At 35.3% G+C, this 13,946-nt stretch overlaps 1 protein-coding gene across 1 annotated transcript in view; it reads left to right on the top strand.

Annotated features, from left to right (window-relative positions):
* TSC22D2 (TSC22 domain family, member 2) overlaps positions 1 to 12,685 on the top strand; it is a 55,551-nt gene extending 42,866 nt beyond the window's left edge. Inside the window, exons 4-5 of the mRNA XM_006895576.1 lie at positions 9,734 to 9,785; positions 10,907 to 12,685. Of these exons, the coding sequence (XP_006895638.1) occupies positions 9,734 to 9,785; positions 10,907 to 11,167 (313 nt within the window). The 3' untranslated portion in view covers positions 11,168 to 12,685. The remainder of the gene's footprint in view (positions 1 to 9,733; positions 9,786 to 10,906) is intronic.
* The last annotated feature ends 1,261 nt before the right edge of the window (positions 12,686 to 13,946 follow it).

The raw sequence follows: 13,946 nt of genomic DNA on the forward strand, positions 1-13,946 counted from the left end.
TTACCTTGTTAATGTGATGAATTACATTAATTGTTTTCCTTATGTTGAACCATCCTTGCATACCTGTTATGAATCCCACTTGGTCACGGTGAATTATTTTTTTATGTGTCGTTGGATTCTATTTGCCAGTATTTTATTCAGGATTTCTACTGTGACTTTGAACTAGAGAGAGATAGTGCCTTTGGGTTAATCGTCAATTCCAAGTGAATTCCTCATAGTGCTAGGCCACTATAGCACCCACCACAGTAGAGGAAGAACTAATTTACTGTTTTGTAAGTAATTTCATGTAATTCTTACTGTAGCCCTTTTGACACATTAAGTCCATACTCCTACTACCTACAAATTAAAAACCCGGTGGTTATCCTTACCATTTCCTTCATAGATAGATCCCTTTCTCTTTACTCGGTTCCTCACTGATTCATTATGCGGCAGTTGTACTATGTTATGTTACCTCAATACAGTATTCTTCCCTAAGACTAAGTGTCTCAACATCCTGTTATTCCTCTTTCTCTTGCCAGCCTGGGTTAACTTTTTTCCAAGATCTATCTTGAATGTTACTGTCTTTTCATTTGTACCACTTTTCACCCTTTCCCACCAACATTTCAGTGGTTTGACTGGAATATGCAGGCTTGAAAGAATTGTTACAGGTTTTAGAGCCCTAACCAACCTCAAGCTTGGTGCCAACTCCTAGTGAATGGCCTTGGAGGAGCCTGCCTGTCTTTTCTTCAAAGGAGCAGCGGTGGATTCCGACTTCTAGAGGCTCAAGGCCTATGGGTTAGCGGCACCACTGGTGTGGACAATACCGCCAGAGTTCCTTAGTCTCGCAGAAGTCACTTAAATTTTAAGCTGGATGACGTTTTAAAGAGTATCTTGCTTCAGTTCACAGCCGACTTTGGCTAAATCAAGTAGCTTTTATTTACATATTCCACATATCTCTTCACTGATGGACATTGCCCAGCTTCATATTCTCCAAGCAGTTTCATTGAGTGTTGGACATCATATAGAAGAGAAAGTAGAATTAGGAATTTAAAAGTGTCATCTAAAAAGATAAATATTACTAAGGAAGTACGAGGTGACGTTTGTTGAGGATTTGTCATTTAAAAGATTTTAATTACTTTAGTGTAAGAATTAGATATAACAGTAGAAAAATAAAAAAAGGGGTGGGAATAAGACAAGTTTTGCTTCCAACTGAAAAAGCAAAATGAGATTAGGATATTTAGTTAAAATGGTAGTATTGTGTGTGACCAAGGAGAACTGTAGAGAAAATCTGTTTTGCCATTAAGTGCATCTTTGGACTTGATCTTATAATAAGCTACCTCATATTACAGAGAAAGACGCCCCAGAGTTAAAGTAGCAAGAAATATATATCCATTTGCTGGGTCCTGGTTTATTGACCCATTTGAAAAAGGGGGGAAAAAAATCTACCTCAAACTCACTGTCATAGAGTCAGAACCAATTTATTACTGACTCTACATTGGATTTCAAGACTGTTAATCACATAGGAGGTGATTTCCCCTCTTTAGCACAACTTCCTACAGACTAGGCCATGAGAGTGTTCGTAAGAGGGAGTAAGGAGCAGGACTGTACTAAGGAAGGTCTGTAGTAGTTAAGAATATAAAATTTAAAAGTAGATAGCTGAAAGAAGGTAGAGTTTAGTATTAGAAATAAATGTAGTTACCTTCCATTAATAAACTAGTTACTACTTTTAATGTTTGGAGCAGTTTTTTACCTATTTTTATGCCTTTTCTGAAGAATTCTGAATATTTTTAGATACGTTAGGTCAATTTAGGCTATAATTAAGATTGTTTTTTAATAGGCCAGTGCTGAGTATAAATACATTTGAAATGTATTGCTGCTCTGAGATGGAAAGCAAATCTTTATTTTCTTTGACATTCTTTTCTATCATATTCTTTCTCTAATTTTGTTTATTTTAATATAATTGTTGTGTACCATGGAGTTGGAACTGACCCTCTGATCGGTTTTAAGTGGTTAAAGTACTTGCCTCATACTTAATGGGGGAAATGTCATCTTTAGTATATCAAAAAAGTTTCTTTTCTAGGAAACAAGATTCTTTAAATTGAGAATTGGAAAAGCATCTTTTAGTAGACAAAAGTGTACTTTCCACCACTAAATTAAAATGCTTTTGTAAACTCTTTAACTACTAGCTTCTGTCCTAGCAGACTAAAGGAATAGTTTCAGGATACTTAGAATTCATTTACTCTCCTTTTGGGTATAATTTTTAGGATTTTGTTAGGTAATTGTCAGGCATAGTATCAGGTTTTTGATTTAGGCTTAAAAATCTGAGTATGTATCCTTAATTCTTCCCTTGTAATGGATTATGCTGTCATCAGGTTACCTATAGCTACGTTCTTTAGCAGTAGGCTCCAGTGTTTCAGGGATGGCGCACAGGGTGGGAGAAGGTTCGAGTTGGCTGTACGTGGGGTTGCTGTGAGTCTTCCTGGACTTGGTGGCACCTAACAACTGTTCTTGTGGCCTAGTGGGAAAGAATTGCACTGCCAACTAGCAGCTGTCCAGGGGAGGAAGAGGGATAATCTCCTGTGCAGTTTACAGCCTCTGAAAATCTACCAGAGGGTCAGGTATCAGTTTCAACTTCATGACACATAACAACTGTATAAACAATACAATGAAATATCTTTCAAAAGACCTTGCTTTAATGTAGCACCCCAGCACTGGGGAAATATCACCTTTATATCCTGTTGTCATGCCTTTTCTTGCATTTCACTCTGACTCAGGAAGGAAATAATCTTTTCATCCTGTAAATTTTGCCTGATATTAGTCTGGTAAGAACTAACTGATACATAAAATCATGTTCTTGTATTATTTAAGTATTTTACTTGAAATAATAAAACATTAAAGTGTCAGATTATTTTGTGTTATAACAGTAAAATTACTTCATAGCTTCTGTCTTGAAAGTTTTTATAGAATTTTAGTTCATCTAATTTCTCATATAAGTGTCTCTAGTGGCTATTACAGTAGTTGTGGGGAAATTTCAAACTTAACTGTCAAATAGAATAATCACCAAAAAAGAAAATAGTATAGCTTGCAAATTTTAAAAGTTCTGTAAAAAGATATTAACATTTATCTATACAGATTCTTTGTAATACGTTTTAGTGTATTTAGGTTTTTTTATTGCATTCATATAACTTTTAATAGATGGTTGTCACAAATTTTTACCAGAGTAAAAAAAAACTCTGAAAGTCAGAACCTAAGGCAAAAACATGTCAGAGAAAAAACTGCAGATATTTTCCACTAATCAGCAATTATAGAACACTAGTAAACTTTGTATTCTATCACAGGCAGAAAATTGGAAAGACCTGGAATCAGAGCAGTCTTGTTGAGTTCTGGCTATCACAAATTTCACTGTAATTGCTCGGCAGAATTCTTTTCAATGATTAGAAAGCACTACCTTGGGATTTACAAACATTACTCCATGTATCGTAGGGAGGTCTGGTGGCCTAGTGGTAAGAATCTGCGCTGCAAGCCTGAAGGCATGTGGTTCAGATCCACCAGCTGTTACTACTTAAGAGAAGGTTGGACGATCTCCTTCCATGCAACCCTATGTACAGCAGCTCTGAAGCCTGCCTTGTCCTGAGCCAGTTTCACTAATTCCGACAAACCAGCCCCCATTGCCCAACTTAATCAATCTATCTCATCTGGGGTCTTCCTCTTCTGCGCTGTCCCTCCATTCTTCCAAGCATGATGTCCTCCTCCAAGGACAGGTCTCTCCTGGCCACATACCCAAAGTATATAAGACAGAGCTTCAAAATTCTAGCCTCCAAGGAGAGACTTGGTTTCACCCTCTCCAAGACAGACTTATTTGTTTTCTTGGCCACCCATGGTATTGTTCAAGACTCTTCACCATCACAATATGAAGGCATCATCCTTAGTCATTGTGCAGGTCATTGTTGCATAGCAAGTAATTGTGAAGACCGTGGCCTGGATTAGGTACACCTTAGTCTCTAAACTGACATTGTTGCTTTTCAGCACTTGGAGACGTTTCTGACTTCTGGTGTTAAGATTGCTGATTGTAGAACTGAGCAAGTTGCAATTACTGCCTCTCAAAACCCACTGGAGGGTCAGCTGTGGGTCAGTTTCATCTCCATCATATACAACAATCAACAAAGAAGCTTAATTCTTGAACTATATCTCATTCACAAGAGTGAAATACTTTAAAAGAGACAGAGGAGTTAATGCCTTCTCTTCTCTCCATTTTTCTCTTTCTTATTGTTAACTTTTCCTAACAAATGCTCATGTCTTGAGTTTAAACTGTACAAGGTAATAAATCTTGCTTGAGTATTGTCTTCCTCCAGTCCTAAAGCAGTGTTGTTCCTGTTGATCAGTTTCTTAAATTATTTATTCAGAATATAGATTGGATTAAAAAATGGGAATAGATAAAACCCTATTACCCACCTTTTCCAAATTTAAACTACATAGTATTCCCTAGTTCTATTTGAACAGTTGTTTCTTGCTATGTGTATAGGTAACAAATTATGAGAAGACATCATATGTGGAGAAAGTGAAAGATCATTTAAAAACAAGGGGGAAGGAGACCAAAATGGCTGTGCTCTTGAGCTCAGCATAACTAAAGTAACTTCAAGAGGTGATAAAGTAAAAGAGATGGTAAAATAGATGTCAAAGATGACTCAGGAAGACAAGCCGAAGTATTTCCATATGTGTAAAGACCTGGAATTGGAAAAATTCAATTGGTATTTCTCAGGGTTAAAAGACTTAGAAAGAGAAAATTCAAGACCTGAGTTGCACTGCTGAAGGATATGAGCAAAAAACTCATATAGGAAACATCAAAAGAATATCATGAGATGGCATATAATAAAAAACTAGATTCCAGAAATTGCTAGAATACCAGTTGAAATATTTTTAGTAAACAAAGTAATTTACTCATCTGTGTTAAGAAATATGCTGGGCAGCTGACAGAGATCCATATTCACGTCCATTTCAAAGAAAGGCCATATCTCAAGCAGAATGTGGGAATTAATGAGCAGTGATAATATAATATTTAAATCCCATGCTAGCTAAATTTTACTCATGGTATTAAAAAAATTACTGTAGCCATACATTGATACGGAGAACTGTTAGAAGTTAGACGGATTTCTTAAAAGGGTATGAAATGAATGATGCCATTACTGTTAAAAGGATCTTGGCTGAAAACAGAGAATACTAGAAAGTAGTTTACCTATATATTTATCAGCTTCATGAAGGACTTGAGCTGTGTATATCATGACACATTAGGGTATCATGCCAAAGAGTGGGAATTCCAGAACACTTTGTAGATACATGATCTTCCATTCAATGAAAGAAAGTATCATGACAAACTAGTTCTGTATTGATGCCTTGATGTTAGAAATAGTGTTGGAGTGAATAATCTTGTAAACATATTATTTCTAGCATATGAAAAATATCTGTAGGATAAATTCCCAGTTGTAGGAGAGAGTGATTGAAGGTGTGGGTGTGAGCAGGTGCAAACTGCTCCATAAGGTTATAATCATGCACCATCTGTTCCAGCCCTGTTTAGAGGTCTGTCTTCTCACAGGCTCACAGTAGTCCATTAAGTTTTAATGTTTGATAGCCAGTTGGAAAATGGCATTAAAATTATGATCTGTGGGGGTGGGGGTTATGAGTTGTTGATTATTTTTCTTATATTATAAAATCTTAATTTAGATGAGTTTTAATAGTTCTGTGGTTAAAGGTTTTTTCCCTCCTTGTAAGACTATAGTTACTTGAGAAAATAATAAAATTTTTGGAAGTAGTCATTTCCCTTTTCATATTGAGTAATAGTTTAAAAATAACTTTTTATCACTACAAATAGAATCTGCCAACATTATTTTTGTGGATTTCCTTACTAAATTGAACACTGGTTTTTACATTAGTAAAATAGCTGGTCAATAGTTGTTCTTGTTAGGTGCTGAAATACATAAAATTGTAAGTCCTTAGCTTAATTTTCTGTTCATCTTAAATTTGTATTCTTGTCCATAGATGCTTGTGTTTGACCACAGAATTCTGTTTTAAAAAGAGAAAGCTATAGAAAATAGGATTTAAAATTGTTGGGGCTTGTTGTATTGTGCACAGCTTAATTAACACTAGTGCTCTGAGGTCCATATTAATACAGTGAGTCCTGTGATGACTGGAACTTGACAAGAGAGCTTTATTTCTGAGTCTAATAAGGTACAACCTTAAACCTTATCTGTTATCTTCTATTAGTGGAAAATATTAGACTGGCTTCTGACAAGTTTTAGTTTAGGTAGCTTTTTCTTGAAGGGAAAAAGATTTCTTAAAAATGAGTATTAATAAATGTTCATTAAAATTCTTAAAATAAAAAATGAATATTAAACTAAATATTTTTTAATGTTTTCTTACAAGGGGTGGGGGGTTTTAAATTTTGCTTTTGTAGGTTTGCTGAATTGTAGATTGTATATATTTCTAATATGCATATACACTTGTAAAAGTGAAATAAAATAATGCTCACGTTAGAATTACTGCCTTTTAGTAGTAATGATGCTATTATTCAACTTAGAGCTTAGTTTAGGGGATGAGGATGAAGTGGTAGATGATTTACTGAAAACAATGCATGGTTTCTAAGGACTAACCTACAAGAAAGGTCATAACTTCTCCATATCAGGATGAATCACTTATACCAGATTTGGGCCAGGTTTGTGAGCACCTGACCATTATAAGATTTACCAACGCAATCAAAGGAGTTCTTACTACAAAATATTTGACTCTGTAATTTAGAGACTCCCTTTCAAGGATTAAAAATTGTTATTATGCTTTAACACAGAAAGAGGAGCGTTTGAATAACACAAAGCCGTTTTCTAATGGTACTTGGCTTTCTATTGTTACTTGCTGTCAAGTTGGTACTGACTTGTAAGGGGATCCTTCAGAGGGTTGTCAGGCTGTAAATCACACAGGAGACCATTGCCCATCCTTCTCCCAAGTAGCAGCTGATACATTGGAAATATTTTTCCTTGGGTTGACAGCACAACTCACTGCCTCTAGAGCTCCGTATGCTTTTTAAGATTTTTCAGCTTCCTAAACAAAAGAATGATGTTCGTGCTGTCAAGTATGACTCACTAGTGATCCTGTGAACAACAGAACTGAACCTTGCCCTACCCTGTGCTGTCCTTAACACCTCTAACACACTTGAGCCTCTTGTTGCTGCAGTCAGTCTCATTGAGAGCCTTCCTTTCTTTTGCCGTCTTGGCTCTACCTTTCCGTGGAATAGCCTCTCCTGGCAGCATGTGAGACAAAGCTTCATCATCTTTGCTGCAAAGGAACACTCTGGATGTTCTTTTCTCCAAGATATATCTGTTCTTTTTGCAATCCATGGGACATTGAGAACTCTTCTCTGATAGCACAGCTCAAAGGCTATATTGGTTGTCTAAGGATCATGAGAAAATGCCTTTTCTAAGAAGTTACCTCCCTTATTCTCAGAGTTGAACCTCTTCTGGAAATGCACTAGATACAGTAACATTATAAAAAAAGGTCCATGCTAATGATTTTACAATTAAATTGATACTCATTTAAAGCACTCTTTATAGTCATACACACAGCTCTGAATTTGAGGTCATTATAATCACTTCCTTTCACAGTCTTGGTGTCATGATAGAAAAAAGTCAAGGATTGAATCTATTAGCAACCTTGTGTCCTTGAGCAAGTTACATGAGCTGAATTTGCTCAGTTGTAAAGTGAGAATGTTATTCAGACTTGTTCAACAAACTCACTAAAATAATTGAGTGCTCTTTTTCTCTACCTGCTTGATTTGTAGTTTGGAGAGAACTGAAAAAAGACAAATGTCAAAATTTTACTTTTTTTAAATAAAGAAATTAGCACTATTTTTCATTTTACTAAGTGAATTTTAAGTAGCTATTATATCTCTGTCTGAATTTCTATAAAGGAAGCAGGGGAGAATTTTAATTTCTCGGATTTTTTGAAAATGTGAGGCTGAATTATTTTTGTTATGTGCTTGTGACCCTATATACAACAGCTCTGAAGCCTGCCGTGTACTGAGCCAGTCACTGACTCCCAACACACCTACCCCTGTTTCCCCAGTTACTGTATCAATCCATCTCATCCAGGGTCTTCCTCTGTGCTGTCCCTTCTGGCCACAAGCCCAAAGAAAATCTGAGGCAGAACTTCTAAATCCTAGCCTCCAAACTTTTTGTTAGTATGAAAAAAGTTTTTCCTTTAGAGAATTCTACTGTATTTCTCTTTAAATCCAATAAAATTCAAGCTAATTTTGTTCATTTGATAAACTCAATAAAAGTAAATAAATACAACTTAAAGAAAATAATATGGTCATGCTTACCTTTCGAAAGAGTTCTGCATTTCTATCTCGTTTCTTTATATCCATGATTCATCTCAAATGCCAGTGAGGGTTTGACATTAAAAAAAATATTGCCCATAATAAACACGTTTCTTTTTTAAAAATATTCCTGCCTTTGCTATAACTATAAAAGATTGTAAGTTTTTATTATCTTTACTTTATGATTATTCATTGAAATATTTGCAATTGTTTATCTCGGGGTTTTATTTTTGTTTTGTCAAATTGTGACCAGTATTTGATACAGTATCTTTTTTTGATATAGTATTTGTGGTATCTTTCATTGAATTTTACACCAAACACTTTTGGTTTATATAGTTTTTCTAAAGGTTATAGTGACATAGTTATACTTTACACAGTTCCTTCAAGCACTTAAACCTAGCCTACATGAGTATTAGTTAATCCTTTACGGTTATTAGGTATATAGAGTTCTTTTATATCATATATGTCAGGAACAACTAAAATGGAATTCTGTATTTTAGTGTGGCTAGTACCTAAATAAAGAAATCTGTATTTTTAATGTACTAATTTTAAAAGTTTCAAGAATTGAGAAACGGGAAGCTGGTAACTTAGACCAGGTCTTTCATTTTATCTGCAGGCTAGTGCAAACAGAAGTTATATGACTTGCTGATGGTCATACAGGTAGTAACAGAAGTAGCGTTCTCACCAGGTCTACTGAGACTATGATCTAAAATGCACCACTGTACTGGACCAGGGTAGTCCTGAGCCTCAGTCTCCTAACAGCGTTGGAGTTGCAACATTATTTAAAATAATCTTCTGATATTTTATAATCTACTCATCTCAGGGTATGCAGTATAACTAAAAGAAGACAGTTACTCAACTTCTTGTGCTGATTATCTTCCCATAGTTTATAGTGGTTTGAATTTAGGATGTACTTAAGCAGCTATACTACTACTATGTCCCATTTCCCCCCATAGGAAAAACCACAAACCTTATTATTAGGTGCTTTTTGCCAGCAGGTAACCTACAGCCAAAGCATGTAGGACAGTAAAAGAGTGAATTCTTACTCCATACAAATACTATTTGTCCAGAAACTTCCAGAATCCTTTCTTAGCCACAAAATTTAAAATGTTAAATCTAGATATTAAAACACAGAAGCGTACAGAATAAAAGTCATTAGCAGTTTTGGGGAAAGAGTGCTATTGACTCAGTGTATCCTTAAGAGACCATTGATTTGAGAACTCAGCTCTTCGGTAGAATTGAGAGAATCTTGGGAAAATTAGAAACATTGAAATTACAGAAGATCTTTTACTGAGATTTTTATTTTAAAAATGAGACCTGAATATCAAAAATATGACAAATAGACTTAACTATTTTAAATTAATTTACTAAAATATTCTCATCTTCTTTTTCCAGTGCATCTGGGGGAGGTGTTGTAGCCATTGACAACAAAATAGAACAAGCAATGGTAAGTAAAAGTTTAGCGTTCTCTTGCTTCATAGATTGGTTGGTGAAGCATTTGGTTTTTATCATTAATTTGCCAACTGTTAATTTTCCAGGAAGTCAACTGTTGTTGTTTGTATGTGTTGTCAAGTTGGAACCGGCTCATAGATGTCCCTTCAGCAAGTATCCAGATGCTATAAATCAGGAGATTGCTTGTCTTTCTCCTGTGAAATTCGAACCATGTGCTTTGGAGTTGACCATACAACTCCTTCCACCTCAGCCACTAGAGTTGATAATAATGTAATTTTTCTAAATATAATTGAAGGTTTTAGAAATACACATAAGTAAATCTATCCTCCATTTCCATCTCTCATGTGCCGTAACTACTATGAGAAACATTTTTAGTCATGGATATATACTTATGTTCCAAAAGAACAGCCCTCATCTAGAAATCATTACCATCCATTAGTCAGGTACAGATAACCATTTTACTTAAGTTTAATAGGGTTGGTTCTGATCCTGATTTTGTCTGTTACTGTCAATTTTCTGGAAAACATTAATTTTGTTGTTATTCCAGTAAGATATTTTGGTCATGTAAAATATTTTGATGCAAGTTTTTAAAAACTAAATAGATAGCTATAAGTAAGTAGTACTAGTCTCAAACTTAAAAGTCAACCCTAAAATTTTTAAAACTCTTTATGTCATTTCATGTATTGTTGTGTGCCATCAAGTTAGAACCTACTCATGCGGAGTAGATCCTCCAGCAGGTTTTCAGAGGCTGTAAATAGCATAAGAGGAGACAGCCCAGCTTCCTCCCAGAGAGAAGCGGGTGGATTTGAGCTGCCTGCCTCAGTGTTGGCAGCACAGTGTCTTCCCACTAGGCCACCAGAAGAGTATTAAGACTAATATCATATAATCTCCTTTGTAAGGGTACTTTTTTGGGGTTGTGGAGTTGTTTGGTTTTGGGTTTTTTTTAACCTTAACATCTAAGTTTATAATTGACATTTTAAAGAAACAGGTTCTTTTAGGAATCAGACTTAGCACTGTCAATGGGCATATATGAGGAAGGCCCTAAATAGGCTGGAATCCTACAAATTTTTTTCCCTCTTTTTGTTTGTTTACATTCTTGCTTTTTCTCCCCCCCAGGATCTGGTGAAAAGCCATCTGATGTATGCAGTAAGAGAAGAAGTGGAAGTTCTAAAGGAACAAATAAAAGAATTAGTTGAAAGAAACTCTTTACTTGAACGAGAAAATGCACTGTTAAAATCTCTTTCCAACAATGATCAGTTATCCCAGCTCCCCTCCCAACAGGCCAATCCTGGTAGCACTTCTCAGCCACAAGCAGCGGTAGCGCCGCCTCCACAGACAGCGCAGCCTCCACAGCAACCGAATGTCTCCTCTGCGTAAAGCTCTCCTGCCTCACGAAAAATGACTGAAAGCAGTCTGTCCTGTGTGCCACTGCTCTTTTTTCCACTCTATACGAAAGCAAGTAGCCATGCTTCGGTTGTGTGTTTGGCCTTTTCAGTATTAGACAATCACTCAGCAAGAGCTTTTCCTCTCTTTGAGATGTCATACGGCGCTGTCGATATCCAGTTCCATGTCATCAGTCAAAAAGGAAAATAATAGACGGGGTTTGTTAACGGGAGCAAAGTGTGCATATTACCTGATGCGCATGAGTGGGGTCTTTAAGAGTGTGGTGGCTCACCCATGTTTTCAGTTACCCATGGATTGATTACCTTGAGCCTTCACCTTAGAAATAACAGTTCATCTAAAGAGCCACTTTTTTTTTCAATATCAGTAACATTTGCCTATATAAGTTTTCATTTATTTGTGTTTTATTTATTACAGGGCTGCTATTTTCATAATGTACATGAACAATGTCACAGAACTTTTTTAATTTTTTTAAATATAAATATCAGTAAAGGAATTGAAAGACAGGATTGCATTTAATAGATAAAACGTTTAGGCAATAATTGAACAAAAGAATCCTGCCATATTTCTAACACTAATGGCAATTTACCTTTGGTATTTATTTTCAGTAGTAAAGACCCAGCTTGAATGTAAATTTTGTATAGTGTAAGTATGAAGACCATAGTGCAACTGTACAGGTAGTCACCAGTTATTGTGATATAATAAATAATTGGGCTATTTTGATGAAGAAAACTCTGTTCATTTGTTTCTACTTTCTAATAGAGAAATTGCCATGATTCCTCTGCTTTTTGACATTTCATATGGTTTTGGTTTTGTTTTTTTGGGTGGGGGGTGGGAATAAAAAAAGCTGTGAAATTGTTCAACCTACTTTGTAACCAAAGAAGCAAAGCTGTGTAATGGAGTTGTTTTTTGTTTCTGTTTTGGTTGGTTTTTTTGTTGTTGTTGTTGTTGGGGGTTTTTTTTGTTGGGGTTTTTTTTTTTAATAATGCACATTTCTTTATGTCTTTTTGTTTAGTGTTTTCTCTGTCACCATTTTCTTTGCTGTCTAGCATGATCTGCATGACTTATACTCTTTGAACCACTTTCGTACCTCATGTTTTTATCCAGCACTCTTATTGTAATATGTACTAGTCTGTGAACAATGTCAAAAAAAGAACGAACAGGTGGTATAGTAGAGCTGAGCTAGTGTGCTATATACACTAGTTGTAAAAAAAAAAATGAAGTGAGCCATCTTTTGTTCATTTAAAATGGTGTTTTGAATTTCATATGCAGAAAACATTTTGTTACATTGCAGATTTTAATGTATTTAATAAATGCAACATGCAGATTAAGTGCAGTGTATACTGAGTATTTAAATTAAAATGTACATTTCATAAATACAGTTTCAAGAGAAAGCATCATTTTGTGTATACTAACACATTAAGTGTATGTCAGAAATTGATGTATAAATATATATTTTAACACATTTTCTGAAATTAAACTGCAGTTTTGTTGAATTATTTGGCTCTATATGTGTTCAAAATTTGATTAGATGTATTTTCATATTTCAAAATATTAACTGAAAATCTGTTATTAATGATTTAATGACAGTTTTATAATTTTAAAGTAAATAATTTGAAAGAATGAAAAAATAGCAATATTTGTATTCAATACTCCTATTATGTTGATGATACTTAAGAAGGAAATCCTTATCTACCAAAACTTGTACTTGAACTTAAAGAGGTGCCTGTAGAAATTAACCTGCTTTGTGTAGTCAACTAACAAAGTGAAGATTAGTAAGAACCAAGAGTTTGTCTATTTGAAGTAAATAGATAACCACGCTCATAAAGGTTAAACTGGGGCATAAATGAAGTTACCAAAAAGTGTCTATTCTGGTTGTGTTCCAGGGTACATTGGTCAGCAAATAAAATTTTAATGTTCATGAAATTTTATTAAGAACTAAGCCTATCATTTGGTTAAGGAGCCATAATTTTAAATAAATTTTAAATAAATCCACTGCAGGTGAGGTTAGATTGTGAACCTTCACTGTTAAAAAGTTTCTTTTCATGAAAAGAATTTCATGCTCAGATTCTAACCCTATGTTAATTTAGTACAGGTGGGGGAAACCTAATAGTAGTGATAGGAATGAGATTTTTGTGCATATGACAAATTTTGGTACTGAGGCTACAACATAGTACAAACATAAAAGTGATAGTTAATTAAATCTTAAAACTGTTGCCACTTTTTAAATTTTTAACAACAAAACCCTGGTAATACAATTATGTTATTATGGATCACCAAGCTGGAATCGACTCATGGACCCTTCTGCAAGATTTAGAGGCAGTAAATCGTGTGGGTGTAAATCATGACCCATCTATCGTTGGAGCAATTGATGAAGTCAAACCCCATGCCTTGGGGTTGGCAGCACAACCCCTTCCCACTAAACCACCAGCTCCATGACCGGGAGGAAAACTAAGATAAGGTTTTAACTCCTTTACAGTGTAACAGTAAAATAAAATATTAAATAGCAAACTGAGGAGGACCTGAAGCGCTTGCTGCAGAAGCTTGAGGACTGCAGCCTTCGATATGGATTGAGGCTCAGTGTCAGGAAGACAAAAGATTCTCACCGCTGGACCAATTGGCAGCATCAGGATGGATGGTGAAGAGATTGAGATTGGTACACAGCTTTAGTTTGCTTGGCTCCACAGTCAACTCTCTTGGCACCAGAAGCCAGGAAATTAAGAGACGTATTGCCATGGGAAAGTTTGCTGTTAGG

Source organism: Elephantulus edwardii, unplaced genomic scaffold (genome assembly GCF_000299155.1).
Source record: "Elephantulus edwardii isolate Elephantulus edwardi_28Jun2011 unplaced genomic scaffold, EleEdw1.0 scaffold00169, whole genome shotgun sequence".
Classification (NCBI taxonomy): domain Eukaryota; kingdom Metazoa; phylum Chordata; class Mammalia; order Macroscelidea; family Macroscelididae; genus Elephantulus; species Elephantulus edwardii.